The following is a 12,474-nucleotide window of genomic DNA, read 5'->3' as shown; positions in this document are numbered from 1 at the left end:
CATTTGCTTCATTGTAGAGCTAGTGTGGCACTTGATCATCTCCGAGCCGGGTCATCGCTTATTACTCTTGGAGGTTGCCGCCTCCTAGACGGTTGTGGAGGTATTGCCCGGTGACCTCTCCGAGAAGATTGTGGAGAAGGCCCAACGCCGGTTGTGAGTGGTTTAGAGTTCATCACATTTGGAGTGAAGGAAGAACTACCCCTATTGATCGAGGCTTGTGTAGTCCACTTCAAGAGCCGGCTTCCACCTTGCCCACCCCTTGACGAAGGGGGTTTGCAGTGGCTTCATGGTTTTGAGCGGTGAAGTTAGGCTTGCCTTACCAGGGATTAGGAAACTGGCGAGTTTCTGAACCTCGGGTGAAAAATTCCTTGTCTCTTGTCTCATTTACTTGTTGCAATTACATTTGCGGTTGGAGGAGGGGAGGCGCGGCGGAGGAGAAGAGGTGGGGATGGAGAGGGAAGTGACGGAGAGGCAGAGAAGCTCGAGGTCAAGGCCGATGTCGATTCATAGCCGGCAAGCTCGATCCGCAGCCAACACCATCGCCGCTCGGTCCGCCCCGCTGCCTGATGCCATCGCTGCTTGGACTGCCCCATCGGCCACCGCCGCTCAGCCCCGGTGCCTCGCTTTCTCCGACCTCAGCTTCCTTGCTGGTGGGAAATTAGAGAGGACAGAGAGAAAGAGAGATAAAAAGTGAAAGAGATTGGTATTGATGGGACCATTTATAAGTAACTTGTATGGTAAAGTTTATAGCTTAACATGTTCGTTCTTAGTCTAGATGATATGTGAAGAAAGATAAATAGAGACACACTGCTAATCTGCTATTGCCCTGATATCAATCCAGACGTAGAAATATACTCCTCCATTAGTTTACTCCCAATTTCTCAGACAGCAACGAGGAGGCAAGTTGTTGGTACTGTGGGTGGAGTGAGTAGTACCAAATCCATACCCAATCCACACCCACCTAGTAGTCCCCGGCTCCCAGCTGGGTCGCCGGAGAGTGTTCCCTGTAAAACGCAGTCTAGTCTACTACTGTGCGCCCCTCCGCCCACGGAACAATCCAGAACGCAACTCGGACTTCTAGATATTTCAATCCCCCACCGGCTTATAAACCCACCCCGTACACAATAGGGTATCATCATCACACCATCACGAGCACCACCACCACTCACCACGCGCCACCCACCCCCGCACCGCACGCCAAGATCCGACCGCCGCCGCCGCCGCCGCCGGAGTAGGGAGAGGGAGAGGAGATGGGGCGGAGGGCGGGGTCCTACCCCTACTACGTGGAGGCGGCGCCGCCGGTGGACGTGAACAAGAACACGGAGTGGTTCATGTACCCCGGGGTGTGGACCACCTACATCCTCCTCCTCTTCTTCGCCTGGCTGCTCGTCCTCTCCGTCTCCGCCTGCTCCCCCGGGATCGCGTGGACCGTCGTCAACCTCGCCCACTTCGCCGTACGTCCCGCCTCGCCCCCCGATTCATTCATCCATCCATCCATTCATTGACGGCGAGTTTGCTCCTTCTTTCATTAGTCCGATCCGTTCTTGATTAGCGCCGCTAGCTAGTCCTATCCTGTCGCGTGTTGGTCTCACGCACCCGATCTGAGAGTCGCTTCTGCTGCTGTTCTTCTTTGGTACTATCTTTGATGAGATACAGTGGCGGAAGGAATCGAGGAACACACCAACTTGCGGAGATAATTTTTCTCTTCTTCACAAATATCTTTTTCTCAAAGAAGCGTCGATTTCGCAAGCTGAAATATCAGGGAATAATCTTCCTTACCTTTTTCTCTGCTAGTTTGTCTCAAGTATATTCCAACCTTGCAAAAGTCAAAAGAGATTTCTTGGTGTATGTACAATCTGTTCAGGTTGAACTCAAGTCCAACTACGCCTTCAGTCTAAAACAACTAGCAGTGAGTTGATGCAAGAATCTGTTCACTGTTCACATCATTGCGCTAAAAAAAATGTTAAATGTTAAATCCAGATTATGTTATGCGTCGTGCTTTATTTGTGGACTTGCATACGTTTCTTGATTGTCCTAATTGACAAACGTTGCATTGATAGAATTATGGGTTGACAATTGTCATATGTTCTTTGTCATACTGGGTGGTTGTGTGTGGCAAATGGTTTGTTGGGCTGGATATGTGCTTGAACAAATTTCTCTATGTAACGAAGCAAAGTAATTTTAAGGCCATCAGCAGCAAGCTGCCAAGCACACATTATGTTGGAGTTGATTTAATCTACCATTTTCTTTCTCCCTTTAACACAATAAAACATTGCTTCTATATCTGTAAGAGGGCTTGAGTTAGATGTCTACAATTTGTAGTCCTCAACATTCAGCTACTAGTACTACATACTGTATTTAAGTAAATTTTATTTTAATTTTTTTTGGCAGATCACTTATCACTTCTTCCATTGGAAGAAGGGAACTCCATTTGCTGCTGATGACCAAGGCATCTACAACAGACTAACTTGGTGGGAACAAATTGATAACGGGCAGCAACTTACTCGTAATAGGAAGTTCTTGACTGTGGTACCTGTGGTGCTGTAAGTTCCATTTCCATTTCAACCTAATGTACTTCATCATGGGATTTTGTTGTAGTTGTAGAAAGAACTCAAAATGTATAATTGTTGTTACAATAAGTATTTCTGGGGTGGAAGCATCGTCCATTGTGAAGGAATTTATTTTCCTGCCTTTTTTTTTGTGTGAAACGTGGACAGGAAGGCTGTCTGGATGATTAACAAACAAGGGTTCATTTTCCTGCTCTTAAGACTATTGTTTGTTTAGTTCCATAAGGCTAGAACTTATTCTGATTAGGATTGTGCATGTTTATTTGCATTGCACTTAAATGGAAAGTTTGATTCATATAACTGATGTGATCGGAAGTTGCATATCAATGTTACTTGCTTTTCACGTTATTCTGTTAGTTCCAGAGTAAGTTAAGAAAGGGTTGTCATCATGATCGAGCATCTTCTGACTTAGGAGAAAGTAGATTAGCTTCTTTTTTGTTGAAGTCGCTTTCTGGAATTCTGGTACTATTTTCAGGCAATGGCCTTCTGTTAAGATCATGGATATCCTATTAGTAATATCTGTTCTTTGCATTAGTTGATTCTCCTATGATGCTTTTAACTCTCAGGCCAACAGAGATGCTCTTTTTTTCTTGAATGGCATGTTCTAAGATATGCTCATACACTTTGTTGCAGGTACCTGATCGCGTCACACTTGACCGACTACAAACAGCCAATGCTTTTCCTCAACACCATTGCAGTTCTGGTACTAGTGGTAGCAAAGCTGCCAAACATGCACAAGGTCCGTATATTTGGAATCAATGCAGATATCTGAGGACCATATGAAGAACATCAGGGCACAAGCTTCTGTGTGTTTGCAACGAGGGACAAGCGAACTTTGTGCAAACACGGTATCTAAAGTAGTGAAAAAACTAAACTTTTTCACCACTGCAATCTGTAGTATGTGCATAGGTGTAGGAAGAACCTGTAAATGTTACTGTAGCTTATAATTTGCCTACAGGTTGGAGGCTGCTGCATGTTTGCTCATGCCACTTCCTTTAAGAACTCTAGTGGAGAGTGTAGACTGTAACTTAAATAAACATGTAATCTTGTGGATATGGAAAGTTTGGTGGTTGTTAAAATGGTGAACCGGAGTTCAGTTCCTGCAAAAATCTCCCCCATTTATGTCAGCACATTGTTGCTGAACGTAGGCTTCAGACTGTTTTTCACAGAATTTCGGTCTCCTTGAGTGGTGATAATTGACAAAACGAATGCTTCTGGAAGAGAGAATGAGCCACGTAACTTGATTGAAAACTCTGTCACTCTTAGGGCCTGTTTAGTTAGGAAAAGAAAATTTTTAGATGTTACATCGGATGTTTGACCGGATGTTGGAAGGGGTTTTTAGACACGAATGAGAAAACTAATTTCATAAATCGCATGGAAACTGCGAGACGAATTTTTTGAGCCTAATTAATCTGTCATTAGTACATATGTGTTACTGTAGTACTTATGGCTAATCATGGACTAATTAGGCTCAAATGATTCGTCTCGTGATTTCCCTTCTAACTGTGCAATTAGTTTTTGTTTTTATATATATTTAATGCTTCATATATATGTCCAAACATTCGATGTGAGGCCATAAGTATATATCTTGTTGGGAATGGAAGAAATACATAGGTGTCCCAGGAGTCTTTTGGTGAGCGACCTCTTCCTTGCACGCTAAAAACATTGCTTGAAGGTTAGTGCCAATATGCCTTGTCCGTTGGTTGTGACGAGGCAGTGCTTTCAAATAGCTATCTCAAATATAGCGGCCTGAAAAGCGTAGTAGTGGCCTAACAAGCATAACAACTGACAAGTCAAATTTTTTTAACTTTAACTATTAATAATAAAAAATAAAAAAGATCAATGATGTAAAATTGATGATACTAGATTTATCATTAAACAAACTATCAGAATATTCAACTCTTTTTATTAAAACATTTTACTTTTATAGATATAGTTGGTCAAAATACCATCTCGAAGACTATGTCAGAATCTAAAAATACTTATATTTTAAGATGGAGGGAGTACTATTTTGGGGACACATACATGAGATACGATCATATTTAAGTCAAAAGAAATTTATATTATATTCTAGCTTCCAGCAACCCAAAATTAAGCATGACATCCATTCTGATTTGTGCACCATGGTTTGGTTAGCTTTAGGTTTATTGGTTTAAACTTCTAAGCCATTTTTTCTTATATATTTTATATGCCGGTGGTTTCGAAGCCAAAGTCATACCCTCCATTTCATATTACTCAAAAAAGCTACTCCAACCTGTTTTTACTTAATAGTGTAACAGTGGCTTGTGCTTTAAAACAGCCTAACAAAAGAACTTCTTATTTGATTAGATTTATACTTTTTGACTCATAGCTGGCTTATAATTCTAAATAAAAAGGCCCTAAGCATTTCAGCAACTAAAAATGCTTCTCCTTGGAACGCAGGAAAGTAAAAATGTAGGATAGGTAAAAACATAGGATAGAGAATGGGTTACCAATGTGGCTGGGAATGGAGTCACGGAGATGGGCAACGTATGGAATTTCCCAAGTTAAACTGTATTGTTGCATGTCTCAAGTACAGTAGTAGTACAACTTAACAAGCAGTTTCCTTTCGTTCTCAGCCTTGTCTTTCTTTTTGCAGTTTAGTGGGAATTCGATCCCAGGTGGCTGAGGGGGCCACACCACTATTATTTGAAACGGATGAAGTGATTGGCTATTTACAACAACTGCGGGGCAATGAGAAAAAAAGGAAACGATGAATGGCAAACCGATAAAATGAAAAATCTTCACCATCCTGGGCGACTAAAACCCCAAAGGTCAGACAGTCTCTGCAGCTTGGCACTCCTCTGTAATACGGCAATAGTATATATTAGTATTGCGCTCCTCAGTCGCTAATGTTGCATACTGACAAAAACTTCTGAACTGCATTGTGGTATTGAGTACCCTGTGAATGTCCAAAATTAGTTGGATACAAGAAAGAGAATATGGGTAGTTTGGGAAACAGGAACGGATAAGTACCTCCCAATAGAGCTGGTTGCAGTCAGTGCACTTCCAGAACTCCAAGTTTCGCTTGAAGAGGCAGGAAGGGATAATCTGGAAACCTTTTGAAGCTTCAATAGCCTCATCGAGTGTGAGCGGTTTTTGGATGAATCTTCCATTGCACTTTGTACATCTCGACATAAGCTTATCCTCGGATATCTTTAACTGGAAAGTATCAATCACCTGAAACACGTATTTTCAGTAGTTAATAAGCCAATCAATGAGTTTCAGAATCTCCTCATTTGGAAGTTGGAGATAAGTACGCGTACTATACTGTGGTTTCAGCTGGAAAATTTTGTATCCACAGTATGATTCTAGTCAATGTTATGTCTATATTTTACTTCAAAAAAATAAAATATTAATACACCATATGTATATAACTACAGAAGTTCTGGAGTCTAGACAAAACTGTCAAAGTGGTTGCACATTTTTCTTGGTAATGTAGAAAAGTTTCTTCTGTGATTTGGCTGACATTGTACCAGTTCCTGCCAGAAATTTAAGTTCACTTGGCCTTGAGTGATTGTTGACACACAGACAGTCGCGCACACACAAAAGAAAGAGAACTGAAATCAATCTTCTGATTTTTTGCTGTGTAATCAATAAGATTGGGCCATAAAGCATTTACAGTAACTTAAGTTTTTGCAGATCAATAAAACTGAAGACAGAAAAAAAAATGTGCATACCTCTGCCAGTTGATCATGTTTGAGAAGGCTCTTCACTCTGTATACCTGGTTACTTGTCAAATATTGATATTTTAAGAGCTTGACATCTCTTGTAAGTAATACTCTTCTTTCCTTATAGGTTTGATTTAACAGTTCCCTACATGATAAAGATAAGCACATAAACGAAAACATAAAAATGACAATTCATAGAGACATTAAGAATGTTATAACATTTTTTGCAAAACTTCTAGAGAAGACCTTGGTTCAGGCTTCCTTGAGGATGGAGTAGCAGCATCTATTCCAACACATCTCAAGTGCTTAGCTAAACCCTCAATCTGTCCAAATTTTCTCCATATCAACCTTTGCAGCATTTGCAAACAGGGAAAATAACTAAGCTATTTTGTATAGAGTGAATCATATTCTTTTTCAAGTTCATCTCATGAAACAGTACTTGGATAAAAATATAAAAAGCACTGTTGAATGTAAAGGGACGAGGGAAACTATTACCATCACATCACACAAAAATTTTGGGCAGCCATCTCCACCAGCAGAAGGATCCCATGGAGGAAGACCCTGCCATTCAGTACTGCCCTCAAACTTCTCTTTGCATTTGGCATTGGTTGCAAGTTTTTGTTTTTCTTTTCGTCTTGATGAACGTGGTTTTGTATCTGATTCTGTAAGCAAAATCTTCTCAGCGTACTTCATCACAACGGATGTAAAATAGTCATCAAAGCAAACAGCATCTTCAGACGAAGAACATTCTGCGTCCCTTTGGGGGCAATGGCCATCTGATGTTAGCTCATTTGTAGGCAAACACTTCCCTGCAATATTTGTTGATAAGTTTAGAAAAGACAACCGCATGATTTATTAGCAATCAACTCATTCACACTTTCATAGCTCCCACGTTCTCAAAAGAGAAATATTTGCCCACAAGTAAACATTAAAGAAAAGAATGTCTAACTTCTGGAAATAACATGCACACAAGCACATGCATGTCGCCCACAAATTTCAAACCTTTGTTGCATTGCATGCAGAATGTTTGTAGAGTCGAGACATTCTCTCTCTCACTATCAAACTTGTATGCCTCTCTTCACCCTTATGCTACTATTGGGAAAGTAGCACAAAGAAAACCGTGGAGAGAAATGTATTTTATAGAGAAAAAGAACAACAGCAACATCCTATGTCCTTCACATACTTCCCATCTAGAGCTCTATTGTGATTGTCAACTGTACTAAGTCAGCTTAGCTACATGTCTTGCAACAAAGCCTGTAAGTGGAGTGTTGCTGTGTTGACTACCTGAATCTCTGCACCAGAGGTGAGGCAAAAGTTTCTGAGCAGTGAATGTGAGTGTGCAACCAGCACAGTGAACAGCTTCATTATACCCTCTTGTGAGTTCTGGACGAGCTTTTGTGCATGTGCAGGGTGACATCATCTCCATTCTCCATGTACCTTCTCTACTACAGGCTTGAGAGATGACCGTGTTATAGCCATCTTAATTGATCTGACAGTTGTTTACAAGGGCAGCAGCTTCTTAGCATCCATCTCATATCTTCAGTGTAAGTGCTGTGAGTCAACATGCTAACTTGAAAGGGATATATAGCTCATAGAACTGCAGAGCACCAGCAAATTCAAAGACATTCTCCCTCCAGTCTATGGCCTTATAGTTTACCTAAGTTCCTCGCCATTGAACCCACCCACCTTTTGTCCATCTTCCATATAATGTTTAACCCACCATGATAATGCGTTGCTCGTGTCATGAATGGCTCTATGTTGACAGTGAAACCAAAAAATGACTAAAGCATATTCCCTCTAAACATTGGTCATATAATCTAGTTCAAGAGGGAATTGAAGGGAACGAAAGATTGTGTCTATCAATCATGTTTGCATGAAATGCGAAAAATAGTTTCAAATTTACGGGAAATATGCATGCATGTGATATTTCCAATCCCATGATTAAACAGTTGAGTTAAGCATGAGATGTACCTTCAGTTCTGATTTTTTGATGGAATAGATCAAATATGTCGAGTAAATAGTAGGCATCAGATGCAGCATATTGTATTTGACCTTCACTTAAGGGACGGTATGACCAATCACTACATTGAAGTTCCTAGCAGAAAAAATTAAGATAACAATCTTAAATCACTTGCAATTCAACAAAACAGTTCCTTAAGCAAATAATATAACTAATGCTGCCTTCCATAACATCGAATAGGTGCAAACAAAGGACAAACTTTAAAAGCTTGATCGGAAGTGTATTGAAAATAACAAGTATTTGTGACTGGAGAGAGAGTTTCGCACTAACTTGCCAATGTGCGACTAAGTTAACAAATGCACCTACTCCTATATTTTGCACAAATTACACCTTACTTGAAAAATAAAAGGATGCATTAAATTAATATGCTCCTACTTGAAACTCTATCAGTTGTCTTCCAGTAATTATTGAATCCTTTATGGGGCCAGAAAGCCCATATTCTCCTGTCCTATCATCCAGTTTCAATTTCACCAGGAACTTTCAAGGTAAGTGCAATGGGAGTATGGGACTGTATGCCATGGAACGACTGGTATGCTGATTCGATGGCCCTTGCATAAATTGCGAGCGACTGGGAAATTTAATTGAAATTGCAGTGAACTGAACAGTTAGTAGCCCTTATTTCAATGAACAAAAAACTAACCATTATCCTTATCTGGGTATCCTAATTCTAGCTAACTTAGAATTATACAAGTCTATGTATGCTATCTAGTAAATTGAAATATTTCCAAAAGAATTGATTCACATGGTCATCAGGGAATGTCCAGCAAACAAAAATATTCACAAATGAAAGCTGTTAGGGTCCACCAAACTAACCTTTGATAAATAAACACCAAGCAGTTCCTCACAAATTGTTGCCAAACTCTTGGTCTCCCTTGGAAGCCTCTTTTGCATGTCATGGCCTTTCAGGTAGTAATAAGCGTTGGTGACATCCAAGAAAGGCTCCACCTAGCGAAAACAAATGCAGCGAAGTTTAGTCCCATTACCACGAGAGTAATCAAACAATGTTCAATGGGGAACCTGAGGCAGAGTGAGTTTAATTCAAGCCTGTGCCAGCTAGTACTACTTGGTTTCACTAATTATTACCCTCACAAAGTCCAAATTACATGAAGTAAAAGAAAGGGTTCAAGGCGTGTTCCACAGCAGCAATTCGATCGATCCCCACTTACTCTCTCGAATCCGGCACTGGAGCCGAGGGCAGCGGCGAAGGTGGCCGAGAGGTACACTAGGTCCTGCTTGAACCGGAACCCCAGCTTCAGCACCTCAGGCCTCTCGAACAGCTCCCGCAGCGGCTCCCGCAATTCGGCCAGCGGCACCGCGAGGAGGTCGACGACGAACACCTCGGCAGCCGCAGCCCCTCCCCCGTCGCCGTCGCCGCGGCATGCCACCTGGAGGAGCGTGACCGTGGGGAACTGCAGCGGGGGCGGAGTAGCCGCCGCCGCCGCCGAAGGGTCATCGGCGACGGCGGGGCCGCGGCGGCGCGGCTTCCACTCGGCGTCGAGGGCGACGACGCGCGCCGCGGCGAGGGAGCGCAGGAGGAGCGCGTGCTCCGGCGAGGACCCGCCGCCGGTGACGAGGTGCACGGCGAGCGGCGGCGAGGCAGGCGGCGCGGGCGCGGCGGCGTCCATCGGCGATTGGGGATGGGTCGCGGTAGCGGGTGGATCGTCTACATACGTGCGTGCCGGTGACGGTGGTGTACGGTGTATACTCATATGAGATACGTATACTGTATACGGCGTACCGCGTACGGGGAGAATATAGCACTCAATTCGCACCTCTAGATTTTACCATCCAATCTACATACCTTGATTTATAACATTAGAACTGCTAATTATTATATTTGACCATCCAATCTACATACCTTGATTAATATAACATTAGAACTGCTAATTATTATATTTGGTACCACTTTCACTATTTTCATCACTTACTTTTGTTTCCCCCTACCTATCACCTATTAGATCCAAAGAGAGAAGGGAGAACGATTTTCTATTGGATTTTAATCTAAAGATAAAAAATATGTGTGATATGATCATAAAAATCTTTCGAAATATATATATACGTACTCCTAAGGGAGAAATATCTCTCTTTGGATCAGCATTCGTTCGCTCCCCACCACCGCTAGGCCGAGCGCCTCCCTACCGCCGCCGAGCACCACGACAGCGGGCGCCACCACCCCGCCCCCGACCGCTGCCACCCCACCGCCGATGCCAACCGACACCACCCCGCCGCTGACCGACGCCACCCCACCGTCGACGCCGGGAGCCACCACCCTGCCGCCGACCGACGCTACCCCACCGCCGTCACCCCACTCAGACCACTGTACAACAATTTTGCAAAAATGTGTGCTAGCGTTGGTGGCGGTGCGCCCGTCTTTCTCCTCGGTGTGGCAGCAGGGTGGTGCCGCTCAGGGGCGCCGATGCCGGTGGTGGGGGCGGCGCTCGGCGGTGGAGATAGTGGGGGTGTCGACCTCGGGTGGTGGGGCGGCACCGCTCGGCAGCGTGGTGGTGGGGGTGGCGCACCCTGGCGGCGGTTGCTCGGCGGCGGGGTAGTGGGGCCACGGCACGGTGGTAGGGCAGAGAGGCGGGGTGGTGGCGTCGCTGGTGGCTGGTGGCGCTCGGTGCTCAGCCTAGAGGAGGGATCGATAGATTTGATCAGAGAGAGATTTCTCTCTTTGGATCTGATAGGTGGGCGCAAGGAAAAAAATGTCAAAAAAAATATACAAATGGAATTAAAAAATAAGTAATACATGAAAAACAACAGAGAAAGTGGTACCAAATGGACTAATTAGCAGTCCTAATAATATATTATAGAAGGCATGTAAATTAAGTGGTAAAAAAGTTGAGGCACGCGAATTCGATGGTAAATAGTCTAAATTTTCGTTCACGGGATACGTATGTCGAAGCATAGGCCCACCCCAGCCAAGATAGTTATAAATTGCCAGTCTCATCTTTCTCACGCAAAAGCCCGTGAAACGAGAAAAAAAAACAAATTAGGCATTCGTTCACTGATATAAAAAACCATATGGTTTATTTAACTTAGAGTAAATTAAATAATGCGCCATATTTTTATTTCCTAGTCCTAGAGTTTTTTTTTTAATAATGGAATATATAACATTTCGGTCTTTGCTCAACAGAGATACAACCAATTATTACAATCTAACACTCGTACAAAGAGTGTATTTCAAATAGAATTAAACACACCCAAGCATTATAAAAGTGACCAGACCAAGATAAGAAACACATAATTATTAAGTCTATTTGTAAATCTCCATCCATAGTTGGCAAAAAGTTGCATAACCGTCGTCTCAAGCTTACAACATGCAACCTTCAAGAGCTCTCCATCTTCATCACACTTTTGCAGCTGTGCCCAAAATCGGAGCCAATATATTGCCTGAAAATTACCTGCATATATGAAATAGATGGTGATTTATCAAAAACTATATCATTACTACTCAACCACAGAGCCCAATATATAGCAGAAGCTCCTACAAAAATTAGTTTTCTCTTTTTCTTGTCAACCCCCAAAGCCAATCATCAAACATATGAGGTATGGAAGAAGGGAGGTATAAACCAAAAGAGAATTGTACCGCTCTCCAAACAAATTTTCCAAAATGACAATCCATAAAAAGATGTTGAATAGTCTCATTTTTCATGCAGAAACAACATCTTAAGCTGCCATTCCAATTTCGTTTTGCCAAATTGTATTTGGTTAACACAACCCTTTTAAGCAAGTACCACATAAAGATCTTAATATTAAGCGGCATTTTAAGCTTCCAAATAAACTTATTTCTATCAATATAACCATTATTAATTAAGGCTAGATACATCGACCTTACTGAAAGCAAACCATTTTGATGATAATTCCATTTAAAAATGTCAGGAGATTGATTCAACTGAATATGTACAATAGAAGCGCACAACTCATGCCAATAAATAAGATTCTAACCAACTAAAACTCTTCTAAAAGAAACATTAAGCGGAACAGATCTCATAACATTAGCAATTGAAGAACTTTTCCTTTGACCTAGTCCTAGAGTGGAGTATCCTTTTTCACTTTGAACCAGCTAGTTTCACACTTAATTTCAATTTGGCTTTATTGTGCTATGGCTTCCCACTCTCTCTTCTGTATACTCCATGGTAGGCACCACCGGTGTGGTGGTACCATACTCCACATCAAATTCGTTGGCCCCTCGCTCGTG

The 12,474-nt window shown here is 42.4% G+C and overlaps 2 protein-coding genes across 3 annotated transcripts; one reads left to right on the top strand and one right to left on the bottom strand.

Moving 5' to 3' along the window:
• The first annotated feature begins 1,112 nt into the window (after positions 1-1,112).
• On the top strand, positions 1,113-3,676 carry LOC4343133 (uncharacterized). The gene is made up of 3 exons (XM_015791833.3): positions 1,113-1,454; positions 2,392-2,543; positions 3,201-3,676. Exons 1-3 carry the CDS (start codon positions 1,251-1,253, stop codon positions 3,337-3,339), a joined length of 495 nt encoding a protein of 164 aa, XP_015647319.1. The 5' UTR covers positions 1,113-1,250; the 3' UTR covers positions 3,340-3,676.
• Positions 3,677-5,067: 1,391 nt separating this feature from the next.
• LOC4343132 (uncharacterized) lies at positions 5,068-9,953 on the bottom strand. Of its 2 annotated transcripts, none has more exons than XM_015791831.3 (8): positions 9,443-9,953; positions 9,090-9,221; positions 8,228-8,351; positions 6,752-7,065; positions 6,503-6,579; positions 6,266-6,401; positions 5,562-5,765; positions 5,068-5,487 (listed from the first exon to the last, which is right to left on the bottom strand). In XM_015791831.3, the coding sequence occupies exons 1-8, from the start codon at positions 9,899-9,901 to the stop codon at positions 5,428-5,430; spliced, it is 1,506 nt and encodes a 501-aa protein (XP_015647317.1). In that variant the 5' UTR covers positions 9,902-9,953; the 3' UTR covers positions 5,068-5,427. The 2 variants fall into 2 exon arrangements, with proteins under 2 accessions (XP_015647317.1, XP_066168190.1); XM_066312093.1 differs by having other exon boundaries at positions 5,068-5,389.
• Positions 9,954-12,474: the final 2,521 nt, after the last annotated feature.

The sequence above is a fragment of the Oryza sativa genome, chromosome 7 (assembly GCF_034140825.1).
Source record: "Oryza sativa Japonica Group chromosome 7, ASM3414082v1".
NCBI lineage: Eukaryota > Viridiplantae > Streptophyta > Magnoliopsida > Poales > Poaceae > Oryza > Oryza sativa.
Note: the sequence above shows the minus strand (reverse complement) of the source record. Positions and strands in the feature narration are given on the sequence as shown.

Coding starts and splice junctions, on each gene's coding strand:
- LOC4343133 (XM_015791833.3), top strand. CDS start 1,251: ATGGGGCGGAGGGCGGGGTCCTACCCCTACTACGTGGAGGCGGCGCCG. Junction 1,455..2,391: donor TCAACCTCGCCCACTTCGCC/GTACGTCCCGCC, acceptor TTTTTTTGGCAG/ATCACTTATCACTTCTTCCA. Junction 2,544..3,200: donor ACTGTGGTACCTGTGGTGCT/GTAAGTTCCATT, acceptor ACTTTGTTGCAG/GTACCTGATCGCGTCACACT.
- LOC4343132 (XM_015791831.3), bottom strand. CDS start 9,901: ATGGACGCCGCCGCGCCCGCGCCGCCTGCCTCGCCGCCGCTCGCCGTG. Junction 9,222..9,442: donor CCAGTGCCGGATTCGAGAGA/GTAAGTGGGGAT, acceptor TGTTTTCGCTAG/GTGGAGCCTTTCTTGGATGT. Junction 7,066..8,227: donor TCAAAAAATCAGAACTGAAG/GTACATCTCATG, acceptor CAAATATTGCAG/GGAAGTGTTTGCCTACAAAT.